This window comes from Perna viridis, chromosome 13, assembly GCF_037379345.1.
Source record: "Perna viridis isolate PV_CMFRI_1.1 ecotype Kerala chromosome 13, ASM3737934v1, whole genome shotgun sequence".
Classification (NCBI taxonomy): domain Eukaryota; kingdom Metazoa; phylum Mollusca; class Bivalvia; order Mytilida; family Mytilidae; genus Perna; species Perna viridis.
Genome location: NC_142457.1, coordinates 30,960,103 through 30,977,798, shown reverse-complemented (window position 1 = coordinate 30,977,798; position 17,696 = coordinate 30,960,103). Strand labels below are relative to the sequence as shown.

Genomic DNA, 17,696 nt, shown 5'->3' with positions numbered 1-17,696 from the left:
CCAATTGATTGTTCTACTTATGGAGATTTTCTCCATAATTTATCAATGTAAGTTTTAATTTTTTTTTTTAATTTTCGGATTGATATTCATGTTGATATGTTTTGATAGGAGAAATTCTGAGTGAAATTACCAAATTTATTTCAGTGTGAATTATTGGAATTTTTTTCACAGCTATATATATATATATATATATACAGTCGACTCCACTTAATCGCATATCGCTTTATTGCATATTTCGGTTATTAGCATAATTTTCTCCTGCACAAAACCATTTCCTATTATTCTATTAGGGAAAAAAATCGCTTATTTGCATAGGCCTTGGAGGTGCATTTCTGTTCATTGCATAGAGAATTTTGCCTCGTCAAGGTAAAGACAGGTTTTCCCAAATTCTATTTTAAGCCTTCGGGTCATAAATATGTCAATCATATTTATTGTTGTAAAAACTAGATTATCATCAATCAGGAGGTGTTAATAATGGATTAAAAAAATCATGGACATAAAAGACAATATAAATGATTTCTAATTACATTAAAATAAACAAGCACCTAGGTGAACAATGACCTCTGACGACATGCCGAACATCACCTTATGATGCGGCTTGAGGTTCGGCTTGGGGTATTTTTTGTCCCTATTTAAATTCTTCCGACTACAAATGATTATCAATGTAAATTTAATTTTCTTTAATGAGCTGAACAGTTTTGAGTGAGCTTGGGTTACTAGGCATAAATATTATACGAAAATTAAAAGTTATTCATTCAGTACAATGTCTAATGAAATTCAACTACCCTAAGGTGCCCCATACTATCCACACTTTATAGGAATATATCGAGGTCAATGACGCGTATAATACACAACTATCAGTGTACAATGAACAGAGGAATGAAAACACACAGACCATTTCAAAAGCCCACAAACTGCAAACATTGATGAATATTACACTGAATCCTGGCTGAAATATGAAATATAGGATTTGCTTTCGTAGAAAGGTCAGGAAATTACTTGACTATTTATAGATGAGAAACACATGGTTTTACTTATAAATACACACAACGTAAAGAAGGTCAATAAACAAGACAAACACAATATATATTATTATTTATTGATAAAAGAACAATACAATGAGAAGGTCTATAACAATTAAATACCAGATCAGAAATGTTGAACAGTGATATCCCTGGTTGATCCACAGTATCATCGTCTTACCTGAACTCACACTTCCGTTAAAATCGTAATTTCGGTTATAAGAATAGCCCTGTTATTTGCATAATTTTTACTGGCAAATAGGCTATGCAATTAAGCAGAATCCACTGTAATAAGAAATGCCTTCTCTCCCTCATTGGAAACTGATTGACCTTAGATTTACATGACATTTTTCATTTTGTTTTCACAGCCAAAGAGAGAATAATAGAAATTGTACCAAAGACCGAAGAGACCTTCACTCTGACTGAAACAACCACCACTGTGACTCATGAGGAGAGAATTATCCAGGAGATGGTCAAACCAGAGTTCACAACTCCAATGGAACCTGAAATTTTTGTCAGGGAGAGAGGAATTGCAAGGTAAATATATCAACATAACATGGATATTGTAAATGGTTATGATCAAACTTGAGTTCAGTTCAAAGAAATCGGAGAGTATTTGCGAGTGAACAGGAATAGTCTGGTATGGCTTTTGTTTTTGGAATAGTTTTGTATCACTTTTTTGAAATAGTCTGGTATGGCTTTTTTTGGAATAGTCTGGTATCGCGTTTTTTAATGAGACAAGAAATTCTGGCCTCTCTATGCCTAGTTTTGTTTTCACCTTTAGTTTATTTTTTGTGTTGAGTATATAGGGGCAACTATTTCACTGTACCTGTGTATAATGATGTTTTGGGGCCAGCTTCAGCCTGCCTTGTGGTATGAGGGTTTCCTTTCATTGAAGACCAATGGATGGCCTGTACTTTTTTATGTTGTCTCTTTGACATATACACCATTCTCGTTATATTATTTATAAAAGCAATGGAATATCTTAAAATGCAATAATAAAATTGAAGTTTACCATTCTAAAAATAGTTAATTCCAGTTTTGATCTTTTAAGAACACTTCCCTTGATCTAAGCATTTAAAAAAAAAATTAATGTTTTACAGACTTGAGTGCAAGATTGGAGCATATCCACCACCACTAGTCACATGGTACATCAATGGTGTAGAAGTCGTTCCATCACCTCATTATGAGGTTCTGTATGAGGATGGTAAGAGTACACTACTCATTATAGAGGTAGGACCTGAGGACACAGGGGAGTACACCTGTAGAGCCGTCTCAGAGCTTGGAGAGACATCATGTAGTTCTACACTCTATGTACAAGGTGGGTATTAAGTGTTAGTTCCTGTAAGAATCAGGCAGTGAGTGAAACATGGTATGAAAAAACCCACCATTTTGATAATTTAATTTGACTATTTTTACCATCAGAATCAAGGAAAACAGACAAGATTTTCTATATCATGCTGACCCAATGAGTTACAATTTCATTGAAATGCACTGTAAATGAACATTTCAAGGGCAGATAACTCTGTCAAAAATCTTATTTTTCTAACACTCTATTGAAAAATTACTGAGCAAAGCCAGTGATGCAGAGATCAAATAATGGTATTTTCAAATATAGAAAGCATCCTTGAGTGATATGTCAGATCAGTGGGTTTTTCACATGCATGTTTCTGATTTTTCCCATTTTGCCTGATTCTTACAAACACTTACGCTTAATGACAATTTTCTTGACAGACCTACAATATGGAAGGCAACAGTTGGTTTAATTATTTGCTACCTCTCCCCCTTCTCTGTGGAGACATGTCAAAGCTGGGATTGACTTAATTCTTCACTAAATGTACAGTTTAATCTATAAGAGTTTCTTGAAAGGCTTATAACAGGAGAGGGGGCAAGTGGTTCGTTGCACCCCTTTTTCAGAAAATTTCTTCATTTTGTTTGTTTAGTTTTCTAAAGGTTGTAAAGTTGAATACATTTGCTTCACCAAACATGTTCATAGTTTTTAACAAAACACATAAAGTACTGTGTGATCATTTAAATAAAGACAAATTTTCTATTTTTGATTCAGAGACCCAGTAGAATTTTTTTATGTATATAGTTACCTTATAATCTACATTACTGCCACATTCTATGACAGGAATGTTTTCACTTTTATCTTAAACAATTTAGTTATTTTTTGTTTCACTCTATATGGAATAAAAAATTCATTGTTAGATTAGTTAATGATTTTGAATTTTGCAATGTTTGAAAAAGTTTTAAATTTATTTATTTAGAACCAGCTACTGAAGAACTGTCCATACCAAAGAGACCGAGCGACTCAGCTGAAATCCAACCATCACCAACCGAAGCACTTCAACCACCCAGATTTGTCGAACAATTACCATCAATTGAAGCTGTCGATGGACAGGAACTCACAATACCATGCAAAGTCATTGGCAAACCACCACCTCAGATTTCCTTTTTCCACAATGGCAAAAACATTGACCAAGACGACGAGTATGTCATCTCCTACAACCCAGACACTGGTGAGATTAAACTGCTGATTGTTGAGGTTTTCCCTGAGGATGAGGGCGAATATGTCTGTATTGCCCAGAATCCTGTTGGAGATGCCAGTACGAGATCCTACTTGACAGTAATCGATGCTGAGGTCCAGCCATATATGGAGGAGGAAATTCCTATGGAAACTGATATTCAAGAAGATGAAGTTGTTCCTAAGGTAAATATTAAGCTGGGTTTTAGTCTCTGCCACTTCCTATGCTTTCGTATTTTTTTGCCAATTTTATGGTCCTCATTAAGATTTTTCATAAAACTAAACCATAGATTACATATACTAAACAGACTTTCAAAATATATCTTATAAGCAACCAGGTATTTAATGATTTATGTGGAAATTGTGAAAAAAAAAAAGAAATAAAGAAAGATGCAGATACACAAACATATAAATAACTCTACAATTATAGTAGCAACTAAGGAGTATATGTTGATGACTTCTGTCAGTATCTATAATTTCTATTAATACAATTTTTTTTTTATCATTTCAATCTCAGGTTGTTGAAAGACCACAACTTCCAGTTGACACCAAATCTTATGAAGTTGAGGAAATGGAGGTCACTCCAACTGTCCTAGACCGACCCAAACCTGTCTCTATCTATGAGGAGGAGAAACCCAGAGAGGAATCACCAATCGGTGACATCCCAATTGTACAGGAGGCAGCTAAACCACCAACAGAGATGGAGGAAGCTGGAGAGGTCGTTCAAGAAGAGACAATATCACCCGATAAAGCTCCTAAGAAGGAGTTACCTCCGATGAAAAGGGAAATTCCTGAAGAGGAACAAATCGTTCCTGAAATTGTTACTAAGAAAATTGAAATTCCTGATAAGGAGCTTGCTGAAAAGTTTGACAAAACTGGTGCCCTGCCTGGTGAAGAACAACCTAAACCTAAACCAGATTTAGTTCCAGAATATGACACTATTGAAGAGGCACAAGCTATTGAGGAAGTGCCTCCTGAATTCTCTGACTTACTGAAACCTCAAATTATCCAAGATGGCAATGAGGTCACAATGACCTGCCAGGTTACTGGAGTTCCAACACCTGTTATTAAATGGTACAAAGATGATCATGAAATTGTACCAAGTACTGACTTTAAGGTTGAATATGATGAAGAAACAGGAGTATGTAAATTAACAATTCCAGAAGTCTTCCCTGATGATGCGGGTGTTTATGCCTGTGCTGCCAAGAATCCATTTGGTGAAAGTGTGACCACCGCCAATCTGGTTGTACAACGTAAGTATAATTAGAGTTATTAATTGCAGACAAATAGTCTTTTGTGATATACTTTGACTACTTAAATTTGTTTGATGAAATGATCATTCTGATAGTTGAACCTGCTTATTGTAAGTACTAGTCCATATAAAATTCAGACACTGCCAATGATAAAGTGATTCATGGTGAAGAAAAAGCCACCAAACAAACAATGTCTTTTTCAATCTACATATGCTATATTTTTACATAACAAATGTCCCTTACATATTCAGATCTGTACTTTTGAGAAAATCATACATTTATCTTTCACTAAAATTAACCAAATGAAACAAAATCAAGAACAATAACTCTGGTAAAGTAACAATTTCATGTACAATCTATATAAATATTATTTCAAAATCGCAGCACCCAAATGAAAAATATGACTGGTTATGTGGTCTGTAACTGATTCTGAATAAGAAATAAAAGTGAATTCAGTGGGTTTTTGACATGCATGAATCACCTCCTCTCTGATTTTTATAAGGACAGATACTTAATTAGACCCCTTGTGAGCAGACAGACTTGTTTGCCCTGCTGGTTGGTTCACACTGATAATATAAGTTTTTAAATCACCTATAAATGTGTTTTTCTTCTTTTCAGCATCTTCTGAAGAGGAGGAAGACATTGAGGAGATAGAAGTTGGTGAGGGACCAGAGAAACACACCACCACCATGGAAATGTCTCCAGAATTCATCAAACCTTTGGTACCAGAAACTAAAGTACCACAGGGAGAAACTGCTAGGTAAATTGATTAACAATATACTGAGGCCATTCAAAGTGGATTCTTTGGTTGTAGGACATTCAAAGATGATTCCTAACTTCTATAGGGCATTCAATGTTGATTCTTTGGTTTGTAGGCCATTCCATGGTGATTCTTTGGTTCTTCGACATATTTTCTTGAAGGCAAATTAGGGATAGAGTCATTTTTTTCTGTTTTATTGCTTCAAAAATGATGAAGGAGGTGTTATTTTAATTTCATGAATAAGTTGATAAAAATGGTTAATGAGGCACTCACAAAAGTGACCAAAGAAAGTGGGGGGTAGGGGTGTTATGCAGGGATGATTTTTCAAATCCACTTTGTTTGTACACCTCGTAAAATCTTCTCTGGCTATGAATTTTTGTTTTAGTGGCAACAGTTTGTTTTTTTTTTTAAGTGTTTTCATATATAGCAGTATATTTAGATTTAATTATGACTTCAATGCCTGTAGGATGATCCAAAATTGTATGTGTTTGTAGAAAATTTTCAATTCTTACGAAACTGTCTGAGAATTTTTGTTTTGTCTTCCTAGGTTTGAAGTAGAGGTTAGAGGTGAACCCCAACCTGCTGTGACCTGGTATAAAAATGAGGTCAAACTTCAACCTTCAGACAAGGTCAAGGTCATTGAGGAGAGAAACAAGACGACCTTGACAATTGACAATGTAAACCCAGAGGATGTTGGGGATTATATTTGTGTAGCTGAGAATGAGAGAGGTGTTGTCACCTGTAAATCTACACTTATTATCAAATGTAAGTACATTACTGTCTGGGTTGATTTGACCAAATTCACTTCAATAGTGGAAGAACTGGGGTATTTTTAATTTATAGCAAACTGATAACACTTTCAATACAAATAAAGGTGGGTTTCAGAACTATTTGGAAAACAATATGCTTTACATTATTGGTTTTCTTTTTGTAAATAAATCATAGCTGCCAGTTGGAGATTTGAAATTTAATTGGCACAGTATGTGTATTCTGATTGAAGTTGATTATCAGTATATGAATTCTGATTACAATGCTTTTAAAACATCAGTATTTTAAAGTTATGCTTTGCATAGAATTTATTTAATGTTTTAAGATATTTAAAATTTGCATTTAATTCCAATCACAGCAATAAAGAGGGTAGAATTTGAGGTCCCAACCCAACAGCAAGAGCAGACAACTCCAAAACAACCGGAGGAAGGCATTCCACCAGAATTTACTGAACTTCTCAAACCAATAACTGTCCGTGATGGCACTCGTGTTGAACTCAAGGTGGCATTCCTTGGAAAACCGCAGCCAAGAATAATCTGGTATCACAACGGCCAGGAAATTAAACCCAGCCACGACTTCCAGATTATCATTGACTACAGTAAGAGGGAGAGTATTCTCGTTATCGTCGAAGTTTTCCCTGAGGACGAAGGAGAATATACCTGTACGGCCAAAAACCCTTATGGCGAGTCCATCACTTCCTGTAGGTTAATGGTTGTTGGTGAGTGTCATTAAACAAGGCCATTCAGAGTTAATTTCTAAGTTCTCAGGCCACTTTCTCTTACTATTTCATTGCCTCAAAAAGATGGTGTGGTGATTTTTACACTGTTGATAGAAATTTTGTTGAGAGAGTTGCTTTTTGGTTTATGAGGCCCATAAAAGTGAGAAGAGAGGGCCTGAGAAAGAAGTAATTTACTTTGTGAGGCCTTACTAAATATGGTTTTATGTATTGATACTCATGTGATGAAAGACTGTAAGGCCAATTTAGAAAAAGCATGAAATGAAAACGAAATTCTCTCGATTTTAAATCACACCAGTTGTATTAGTCCTAAGCATCCCTCAGTTTTTAACATATAGGGAAAACACATGCATGAACAAACGTACATAATTAGTATACAATGTATTTAGAAGTATAAGCTTGAATTAGAGTAGGGTATATAATAGAATCTTTTAGATGTAGATTCCTCTGTTCAATCCTATGCCTTCTTATTTTTCTTCCATATATTTTTATTTGACCTTGGACCATATTTATCCTTTGTTTGTCCTAAATCCTGCCCTTTGACCTTTTCAGCTCCAGATGAGGAAATTCCATCTGAAGAATACCATAGGACAACTATTGAAGTCCAACAAATGCCAAAAGAGACAGAACCACCAATTTCAGTACATGAACGCCATCGCACCAGGATTGACATTCAACCGACTGAGGAAACTCAACCAATTATTATACCTGAGGATACTTCTTATATAGAAACCATAACGCTGGACAAAGTGGCTCAGCCAACTCAGCAAAAACCAACAGCTGTTGAAATCCAGATTGGTTTCCCACAGCAGACGGCGGTTACCACGTCTTCTGTTATCAAAGAAACAACAACGTACACTCAGGTTACCACGGAAACATTCCAAGATGATGACGACATTCCAAAAATTAAGGAAGGTGATTCAGTGTTCACAACAAGAGTTATACCAGACAAAGAACAGGAAACAAAACCTGTAGAACTTGTAGTTCAAATGCCTGATCAGGGCCCACAAAGTGTCACTGAAATCACCAAGGAGACAAGAACAATAACTACTGAAGAAATCAGAACACTTCCTGTTGACCAAGTTGAAGTATCCCAGGAAGTTCATATGGAATCTATTGAAATAGTTCCCGATGAACAACAAGAAGTGGAACTTCAGGTCACATTACCTTCACAGGAAGTACATAAAACTGAAATTGTCACTGGCAAAGAAAGAAGACCTTCTGCTCAGAAAATTGAGGTTGAAGTGCACCAGACTACCATGAAGCAGAAGCCAACTGAAATCATTGCTAAGGTTGTCAAAGAGGTCAGTGATGCTGAGATAGAGGTCACTGAAATGAAGGACATGCCACGTCCTTTAGATGAGCAAATTGAAGAAATAAGAACAACAATTGAGAAACCACATGAGGATGTAATAGAAGAACAAAAACCAGAGGTAGTTCCTAAAGAAGTTCCTGAAGAACAAAAACCAGAGGAAGTTCCAATGGAAGAAGTTCCAGAAGAACAAAAACCAGAGGAAGTTCCAATGGAAGAAGTTCCTGAAGAACAAAAAACAGTCCCTGAAGAAATGATTGAGATTACAATCCCCATTACTGAAGTCCAAGAAACTGTTGAGACTGTTATTTCCAAAACAACAATTGAAAGAAAAACAGTTGATGAAAGTTTCAAGGATGAAGTCACAGTGGAGGTTGAACCAAAGGAAGATATTCCTGAAGATGAGAGAGTTGAGGTTATCATGGAAATCGCTGATAGCTTACCAAAGGAAGAAAAATTAGAAATTGAAATCCCTGTTCCTGAACAGGAAGTGACTGAAACAGCTGTCACCGAGGTCAAAGTTGACAAACGTGAGAAACACATTGAAGAACTGACTATGGACATTGTTGGAGAAGCTTTGAAAGAAGTTGAATTCAAGCTTCCTATCAAACCAACAGAGGAAGAGAAGCCATTCCCTGAAGAAAAGACTGAGACCACAATCCCCGTTACTGAAGAAGTCCAAGAAACTGTTGAAACTGTTATTTCCAAAACATCAATTGAAAGAAAAACAGTCGATGAAAGTTTCAAGGATGAAGTCACAGTGGAGGTTAAACCAAAGGAAGATATTCCTGAAGATGAGAGAGTTGAGGTTATCATGGAAATCGCTGATAGCTTACCAAAGGAAGAAAAAGTAGAAATTGAAATCCCTGTTCCTGAACAGGAAGTGACTGAAACAGCTCTCACCGAGGTCAAAGTTGACAAACGTGAGAAACACATTGAAGAACTGACTATGGACATTGTTGGAGAAGCTTTGAAAGAAGTTGAATTCAAGCTTCCTGTCAAACCAACAGAGGACAGAAAGGTTACAGAACAAGTTGAAATTCAGATCCCAACCAAACCTGTTGAGGAAACCACAGAAGAGATAGTTATTGAGGTACAAAAACCAGAGGAAGGAACACCTGATGTCTCAACTATTACTCAGGAAGTCTCAGAAACAGTCAAAGAGGAGTTCACTTTTGAAGTCCCAGAAACTGAGGATGTTCAGAAGGAAGAGGTTACATTTGAAATTGAGGAGGTTTCAGGTGAGGATGTCCAGATTGACATAAAAATGGAACAGCACGAACAGGGAGTTCCAGTTGTCAAGGAGATTTCTGAGACTGAAACCATTACTGAGACTAGTTCTGAGACTATCACTTTACCAGAAAGTGAACAGGAAGTACCCCAGGAATTAACTATTCAAATTGATGAAAAACCTCATGAGGAAGTCAGCTTTTCATTTGCAATAGGTGATACTGAAACCACCACTGTTGAAACTACCTCTACTTCTGAAGTAACAGAATCAACAGAGACCCAGTTTACCATAGAGACTACTGATGTTGAGGAAACCAAACAACAGGAAGTGACCTTTGAGGAAACCCCAACAGAGACAACAAAATTAGTCATAGAGGACACATTAGCAACCTCAGCACCAGTTGCCATGGATACAGCTGAAAAGGAAGTGACCTTCACTTTCCAAGCTGAGGATACTGAATCTGCTGCATTTACTATGGAATATTCTCCTGAAAGGGAAACAGCAGAGCAAGTTATAACAACCTTCACTGAAGGAACCACCACTGAAACATCAGAAACATTTGAACTACCAGTTTCTGAGGACACATATACTGAAGAAATGACCTTGAACATTGAAGGTCGACCCCAAGAAGGATATGAGATGACATTAGAGATTGGTGGTCCTGAAAAACAGACTACTGTTGTCAAGGAAACCACATCAACTGAAGTTGTAGGAGATGTTGGGCAAGCATTTACCTTCCAAATCCCAGAAAGTGATGATTCTACAGTACAAATCACAACAATTGAAACTGAGGAAAAACCAAGAGAAGAAATTGAGATGACATTTCAACTTACTGACCAAGAGGCCCCTGAGGTCACAGAAATGACTACTATTGAAACAACCTCAGAGGATGTTTCAGAGGAAGTGACTTTTGAAATATCAGAAGTCTCTGAAACAGAGAAAGAGGAGGTAACTCTGCAAATAGAGGACAAACCAAAGGAAGAGATGAAATTGACATTGAAAATGCCAACCAAAGAAGATGTTGCTAAAATAGTCATTACTCAGGAAGAGACCACAGAGACGAAGGAAGTTGAAGATAAGGCTGTAACCACTCAAGACATTTTTGATGTAGAAATCCCAGAAGGACACAGTCCACCAGAATTTACATGGGGTCTAACCAACCTCAAAGTAATGGATGGTGAAGAGGCCAAATTTAGATGTGAGCTCCAGGGAATTCCAACTTGTGAGGTTTCTTGGTTCCATGATGACAAACCACTCTATGAGACACAAGATTTCCATCTGACCTTTAACCCAGAGTCAGGAGCTTGTTCCCTGTTGATTGTGGAAGTTTTCCCACAGGATGCTGGTGAATATCGCTGTGAGGCTGTCAACCCATATGGCAAAGCTGTCACAAAAGGCTTCTTAGAAGTAGAATGTAAGTCTTCCTCATTTCCTTTATCATTTTTATTTTACAGTGAAATCTGCCTAAACTGAACTTCTTTTGGACATTAAAATTTGACAGGTGTTTGGTTTACCAAGTTTTAAGGAGGTAGACCTAGTGTAAGGGCCACAACTCTTACAAATTGTTGCAACGTTTGTATTCAGTATTTTACATCAATCTCATGTAAGCATCTAAGTAACTTGGGTTGATTTCATTCTGTCTCAAATGAAAGCTTGATAGGGTTTGGTGAAGTTGAATATGATACAAACATATCACTGATTTAAAGAGTTATGTCCCTTATCCTAGGTCTACCTCCTTAAATTACATTTGAATTGATGTACAGGGATTTTGAAAGATGTCTGGTTTAGACAGGTTTTTGGATTATTCAGTTTCTGATAGGATTCACTGTATTTATATGCATGCCCATACTGTATTAGTGTAGTTTATTATTTGCCCTTGCAGATCAAGACTGTTTTATTATTGCAATTAAAACAAAAGTCTACATTGAGCTAATTTTATTGTATTGTTTTCAATTGTTCATCAGGTAATTTTCGCAGGGTGCTAGTTTTGGGGTATTTCAGTGATATGTCTAAAAACACCATAATAGATTTTATGAATTGTTTATTTTGAGCTGAAGTACTCAATGCCTCAAAATCACGGAAGTTTGGCGTACACCAAAATAACCTGCCATGCAGTATTATCTTATTTGTACTAAAAACAAAAAATGTACCTTATGCTGTATATTTCTGTACAGTTTATATATTTTAATTATCTGAAGCATCTGTGATGTAGATATATAGGGAAAAATTGTGGAAAAAAATTTTCAATAGTGCATTTAAACTAAAATTGACCTTTCAATATCTTAAAATGGCTTAAATTCTCAAACACTTTAGTGGTTATTTTTTAAAGTCATGAGGTATAAATACTTGGATAAAATATCTGTGTTTTTTCTTCATGTGCCACTACTTGTACACATTTTGCCTGATTCATGTACATAGAAGTACTTAAAAATCTGGCAAAGCATTTTGAACTAGTTACCAAAAGAGTCTGTTCAATAAATCAAACAGTATTGTTCTGAATGACATGTAACAATGACTGTAATCAGTAACTCAATCTTTTTGCAGCCTATGAGTATGTGCCTGACACAGAGGAAGCATCTGACTCCTTCATGTCTTCCATGGACACTCCCTCTCCCCGCCCACCAAGTGACTCGGATGAGGGTGCCAACATTGCCAAAGAGTTTATGGAAGAGATTAAGAAGATGTCTACTGGAATGGAAGTTGACATTGATGAGGTGAAGAGAGCAGCTGAAATGGAACTCCAGGAGAGTCCAGAGGAAATACAGTCTATTCCTTCATCAGAACTCTCACCTGAAGAGGTATGTTTAGTAATATGATTTCCATGAGTGAGTTAAAAAAAATTTGATATCCATGCAAGGTGCTTGTGGTGTATTAAAGGAATCTGTTATACCTCCTGCAAGTAAAGTTTGGGGGAATACAGGAGTCATACCATTTGTCTGTCTGTTGTCTGACCTTTCATCTGACAATCCATATTTTTTTGTAAAAAAAAAAAATTCTTAACCAGTCAAGAGATTCTGATGAAATTCAGTAGGAAGGTTGGGCATCATTTATAAATATAGCTACTGCTGGGGGACTCCAAAAGGAGGTTATTGACTTAAGGAGTTATGTATTTAACTTCATTTGAGACGGGGTATTTACTTTATGAGATTGCTTACGATAGTTCAATTTTGTACAGTTCTCCATTGATACCAAGGAGATAACAAAAGAACCACTAAGGTCATTTAAAACTGTAGGATTCTCAGGCTCATGTGAACCAATAATAGGTAGAGAGAAGACTTGACATATTTCTTTTTACTCTTTATTATTTTTAAAGAATGTGATTTTAGTGAGTTTACTTTTTTCTGTGGCTACATCCCTTCAGCAACTGCATATGGAGTGTTCATATCACAACTCATATGTTATGCCAGAGCTTGTCGAAATTACGCAGATTTTTTTGTATCATGCTGGAATTCTAACAAATAGGCTTCTGAAACCGGGTTATGTTGCTACAAGATTGAAGTCATCACTACAAAAGTTTTATGGTCATCATCTGCCCCAAGAAACCTGATTTGTTCAACATGTCATAGTTTTTCTTTTCCTCTTTCGCCTACCCCGGACTTGAGTTTTTATGAGCAACTTAGTGGGTGTTTCTAGAAAAGCAGAGGACGCTTACCCTACCGGTACACCTGGTCCATGCTCCCAGTTTTTAGTGGAATCTGAGTTGCTCATTTGCTTTTGTTATTTTGTATGTATGATTTTAGTTACTTTATGTTCTTTGTTGTGTATGTCTTTTTTCCATATCTGGTCTTTGTCCCTGAATTACATTGATTTGATTACTGCTATAACCTTGGTTCCCTTGATTACTCTTTCTCAGTCCCGACAATTATAAGACAAATGGCTTTTGTTTATATTTCATTGATATGGCAATAAAAATGTTACATGAGCAATTGACTGCTTCAGAATATTTTTATGATACCAGTTAAAATGAAATTCAATTTTAAAAGACCACTTTGTGATTTCATGCTTGCCTCAAGTTTGAGTGATCTTGGACTCAGTTAGTGTGACAGCTGGATGGCTCCAAATAAGAGTATTTTTTCTAGAAAAGCAGAGGACGCTTACCCTACCGGTGCACCTGGTCCACGCTCCCATTTTTTAGTGGAGTCCGAGTTGCTTATTTACTTTTGTTACTTTGTATGTATGATTTGAGTTACTTTATGTTCTTTGTTGTGTATTTCTGTTTTCCATGTCTGGTCTTTATCCCTGGATTATATTCTTTTGATTACCGCTATAACCTTGGTTCCTTTGATTACTCTTTGATTACCGCTATAACCTTGGTTTCCTTGATTACTCTTTTTCCTGATTGGGAACAAGCTTTCCTATGGGTATTGGTACTTATGTGCACAATAAAACTCAGGTTATATTATTAAATAAATACAAAGCAAGATCTGTTGTATAAAACTAATTCTCTCGTCTTGAAAAACATGAAATATCTGCCATAAAATCACAATCAATCAATCAATCAATCTATTTTGTATATCTTTATTTTTCCATAAACAAAGGATTTAAATGGTACTTAATTAAAGAAGTATTTCTCCTTTTTCAGGTTTCTCCAGAGCAGAAAGGAGACGAAACAATTTCCACTGACATCCATGAATTCATTACTGAAGTACATCAGGAAGTAACATCAGAAGCTACTGAGTTCCATGAAACCAAGCCTGAGGAAACTATTCCTTCTGAAGTTCCTACTGAGCAATCAAAACCAGAAGTTCAGAAGCCAACTGAGTCTAAGGTCACTGTAGAAATTGAGACACAACAACATCCAGAAGTCTCAGTAGTTGAAGTCACAGTGAAAGAAGAGACAAAACCTTCAGAAGTACCAGTACAAGATATGAAATCAGAAGTTGAGAAACCAGTCGAATCTACAGTTGCTGTTGAAGAAACACAAGAACAACCACAGATCACTGAAGTTGAGATTTCTAAGCCAGAGGAAACACAGCCTTCTGAAGTTCAAATTGAGGAGACTAAACCTGAGGTTCAGAAACCTACTGAGTCTACCATGGCTATTGCTGAAGAAATACCAGAGCAACCCCAGATTACTGAAGTTGAGATTTCTAAGCCAGAAGAAACACAGCCCTCTGAAGTTCCAATTGAGGAGACTAAACCAGAAGTTGAGATACCAGCTGAATCTACAGTGACTATTGCTGAAGAAACACCTGAGCAACCCCAGATCACTGAAGTTGAGATTTCTAAGCCAGAAGAAACACAGCCCTCTGAAGTTCCAATTGAGGAGACTAAACCAGAAGTTGAGATACCAGTTGAATCTACAGTGACTATTGCTGAAGAAACACCAGAGCAACCCCAGATCATTGAAGTTGAGATTTCTAAGCCAGAGGAAACACAGCCTTCTGATGTTCCAACTGAAGACACCACGCCAGAAAATGAAAAACCAGCTGAATCCAAAGTTACAGTTGAAATTGAAACACAACAATCTCAAATTTCTGAAGTAGAAACAATAGTTCAGGTCGAATCAAAACCAACAGAAGTTTCAACTGAGGAAACACAGCCAACTACTGATATTCCAAAGGAGGAATCATTAGTCACTGTTTCTGAAGTGTCTGCCACTGAAGTTCAAATCACAGAACTCCAGCCTGAAAAATCAGAAGAAACTAAGCCAACTGAGGTAACAACCCAGGAGATATGTGTAGAAATAACACCACAACCAGTTACCAAGGAAACAGTTGCACAGGAAGTGACAAAAGAGGAGATAACTATTGAAGTAACACCACAGGAAGTCACCAAAGAAGAGATAACTATTGAAGTTAAACCACAGGAAGTCACCAAAGAGGAGATAACTATTGAGGAGCAACCAGAAGAAACAGTTGTAACCACTCTAGAGCTAGAAGCTCCAATATTCACCATCCCCCTTGAGGATTTGTCAGAAACCGAGAACAAGCTTGTTAAATTAGTTGTGGAGTACACTGGTCGTGCTCCACTAACGGTGACTTGGTACCTGGATGGTGATGAGATTACTCCCACGGATGGTATCGACATTGTCACCACGGAGCGACAAAGTGTCCTCACTTTCAGAGAGATATTCCCTGAGGATGAAGGAGAATATTGGATTGAGGTGGCCAATGATGTCGGAAAGGTTCGCTCAACAGGATATATCACAGTACTACGTAAGTTCAATAGAATTTGTACTATGGTCCTGATTTGAAAATTAGCATGTGTTTCAATTACCATGGTTAAATAGAGAAAATAAGGCTTTTAAAGCTAATTTTTTGTAAATAGGACACACTCATTGGAGAAAAGGGAAGGTTTGAGAAGCACAAGACAATTTGATTGGCCTATTTAAACTTTAAAATGTTCTGCAATTTTCAATACAGGGCCAGAGTTTGCATCTGACATCCATGACACAAACAGTCCAAATCCAATACCTTAAAGAAACAATCCTGTTTTACAAAAGATTAGTATCTTATTAGCGTGATCAGTATATATAAGCATGAGCAATTTGGATACAACAGTAAAACAAGTTGAGAAAAAGTCAAAAGTTTGCTACACTAAAGCAAATTTGGATTTGCTATTTTTAATTTATCATGGTTTTCAACTGATTTTTGTTAAAATATATTTTTCTCTGTATATAATGCTTCATTATCCTATATAAGAATGAATAAAAAATTCATCTTATGATAAAAATAACTATATTCCATGCATAATTTTAAGGAGGAAGACCTCGGGTAAGGGACACAACTCTTAAAAAATCATTGGAACGTTTGTATTCAGCATTTGACTTCAATCTCATGTAAGCATCAAAGTAACTTGAATTGATTTCATTCTGTTTCAAGTAAGCTTGATTGGTGTTGGTGATATTGAATATGATACAAACATATCACTGATTTCAAGAGTACCCTAGGTCTACTTCCTTAAAGCCATATGAGTTTGACTGGCACCACTTTAAATACAAATACTGATAGGCTTATGAAATATTTGGCAATGGCTAAAATTTTGAAACATCAAAAACTTTCATAGGTAACGTTTTGCATGTAACACACTTTGTCTTGTTTGAATGAGTGAGACTCCTATGAAAAGCACACTTTCACACAAAACATCAACACAAATCGAATCACTTTTCTGCATTCATCCTTACCATTGACCTTGATATGATCTCCATACATGTCCTTGACCTTTTGACCTTTGTAGCATCCTGACTTTTCCTTGCCTCCTTGATTGTTCCTAGAGAACTCTCTCAGTTGGCATTGATAGAACGGATTGAAAGTCTATTCAATGTTCTGTACAATTTAGGTTTGAACTTAAAATGAAGAGTGACTGTTATATTGGAGTCGCTCTGCCTATCCATTGTCCAGATTTCACCATAATTATTTGGTGTATTGCCGATCTGTTGTGTGTATGGGTTTAGACAGATGGAGCATACATTGTAAGTCATTTTGGCTGATATTCGATATCAACTTCCTGTACAAGTGGGGATATGCAACGTCATGTTTTGTTTTTGAAAACTTTTGTTAAAATTAGATCTTTATTTATAAATTAATATGAAGAATTTTGTACTGTATTCTTGTCATTTTTATTCAAACTTCTCCTATTATTAAATTTGGATTTACTTAAAATATAAAGTGTTCATCAAATTGTCAAGTATTACTCTGATGATGGAAGGTTTCATGTAACAATCAATGAATATCTGAAATTTTATACAGTTTATTTAAAAATACCTTCTGATTATAAAGAAGAAATACATGGAAATTTTGACTGCAAAAATTATGTAGATAGGGGTGGATCCAGGATTTCTGGTTTTGGAAAGGGGTGAATAAAATTATAGGCCAGGCAAGAAAAAAAGCATTTTGAGACAGGTTTTGTGAAAAATCAAGATTTAATGCGAAAAAAACATTTTTCACCAGTGTAGAGGGATCGTATACGGGGGTTCCAGCAGTTAGCACCTGATTGATCTTGAGAATCCAAAAATTGTGCAGATCATTGAATAATTGTATATGTCTCATCTTAAGGAATTACAACAAGGACAGTTGACAAGGACATATCAAGGTCACAAGTAAGTTCAAAGTTCAAGGTGAGTGACCTTTTGATCCTTCACTTTT

The 17,696-nt window shown here is 36.2% G+C and overlaps 1 protein-coding gene across 5 annotated transcripts in view; it reads left to right on the top strand.

The window, feature by feature from the left end:
• Window positions 1-17,696, top strand: part of LOC148600311 (uncharacterized) — a 322,920-nt gene that overhangs the window by 111,025 nt on the left and 194,199 nt on the right. For all 5 annotated transcript variants that reach the window (XM_088557824.1, XM_088557823.1, XM_088557826.1 and 2 more), the window contains 10 exons: window positions 1,391-1,559; window positions 2,126-2,343; window positions 3,293-3,735; window positions 4,067-4,802; window positions 5,421-5,562; window positions 6,110-6,327; window positions 6,689-7,048; window positions 7,619-11,023; window positions 12,154-12,407; window positions 14,192-15,767. In XM_088557824.1, coding sequence (XP_088413950.1) covers window positions 1,391-1,559; window positions 2,126-2,343; window positions 3,293-3,735; window positions 4,067-4,802; window positions 5,421-5,562; window positions 6,110-6,327; window positions 6,689-7,048; window positions 7,619-11,023; window positions 12,154-12,407; window positions 14,192-15,767 — 7,521 coding nt within the window. The remainder of the gene's footprint in view (window positions 1-1,390; window positions 1,560-2,125; window positions 2,344-3,292; window positions 3,736-4,066; window positions 4,803-5,420; window positions 5,563-6,109; window positions 6,328-6,688; window positions 7,049-7,618; window positions 11,024-12,153; window positions 12,408-14,191; window positions 15,768-17,696) is intronic.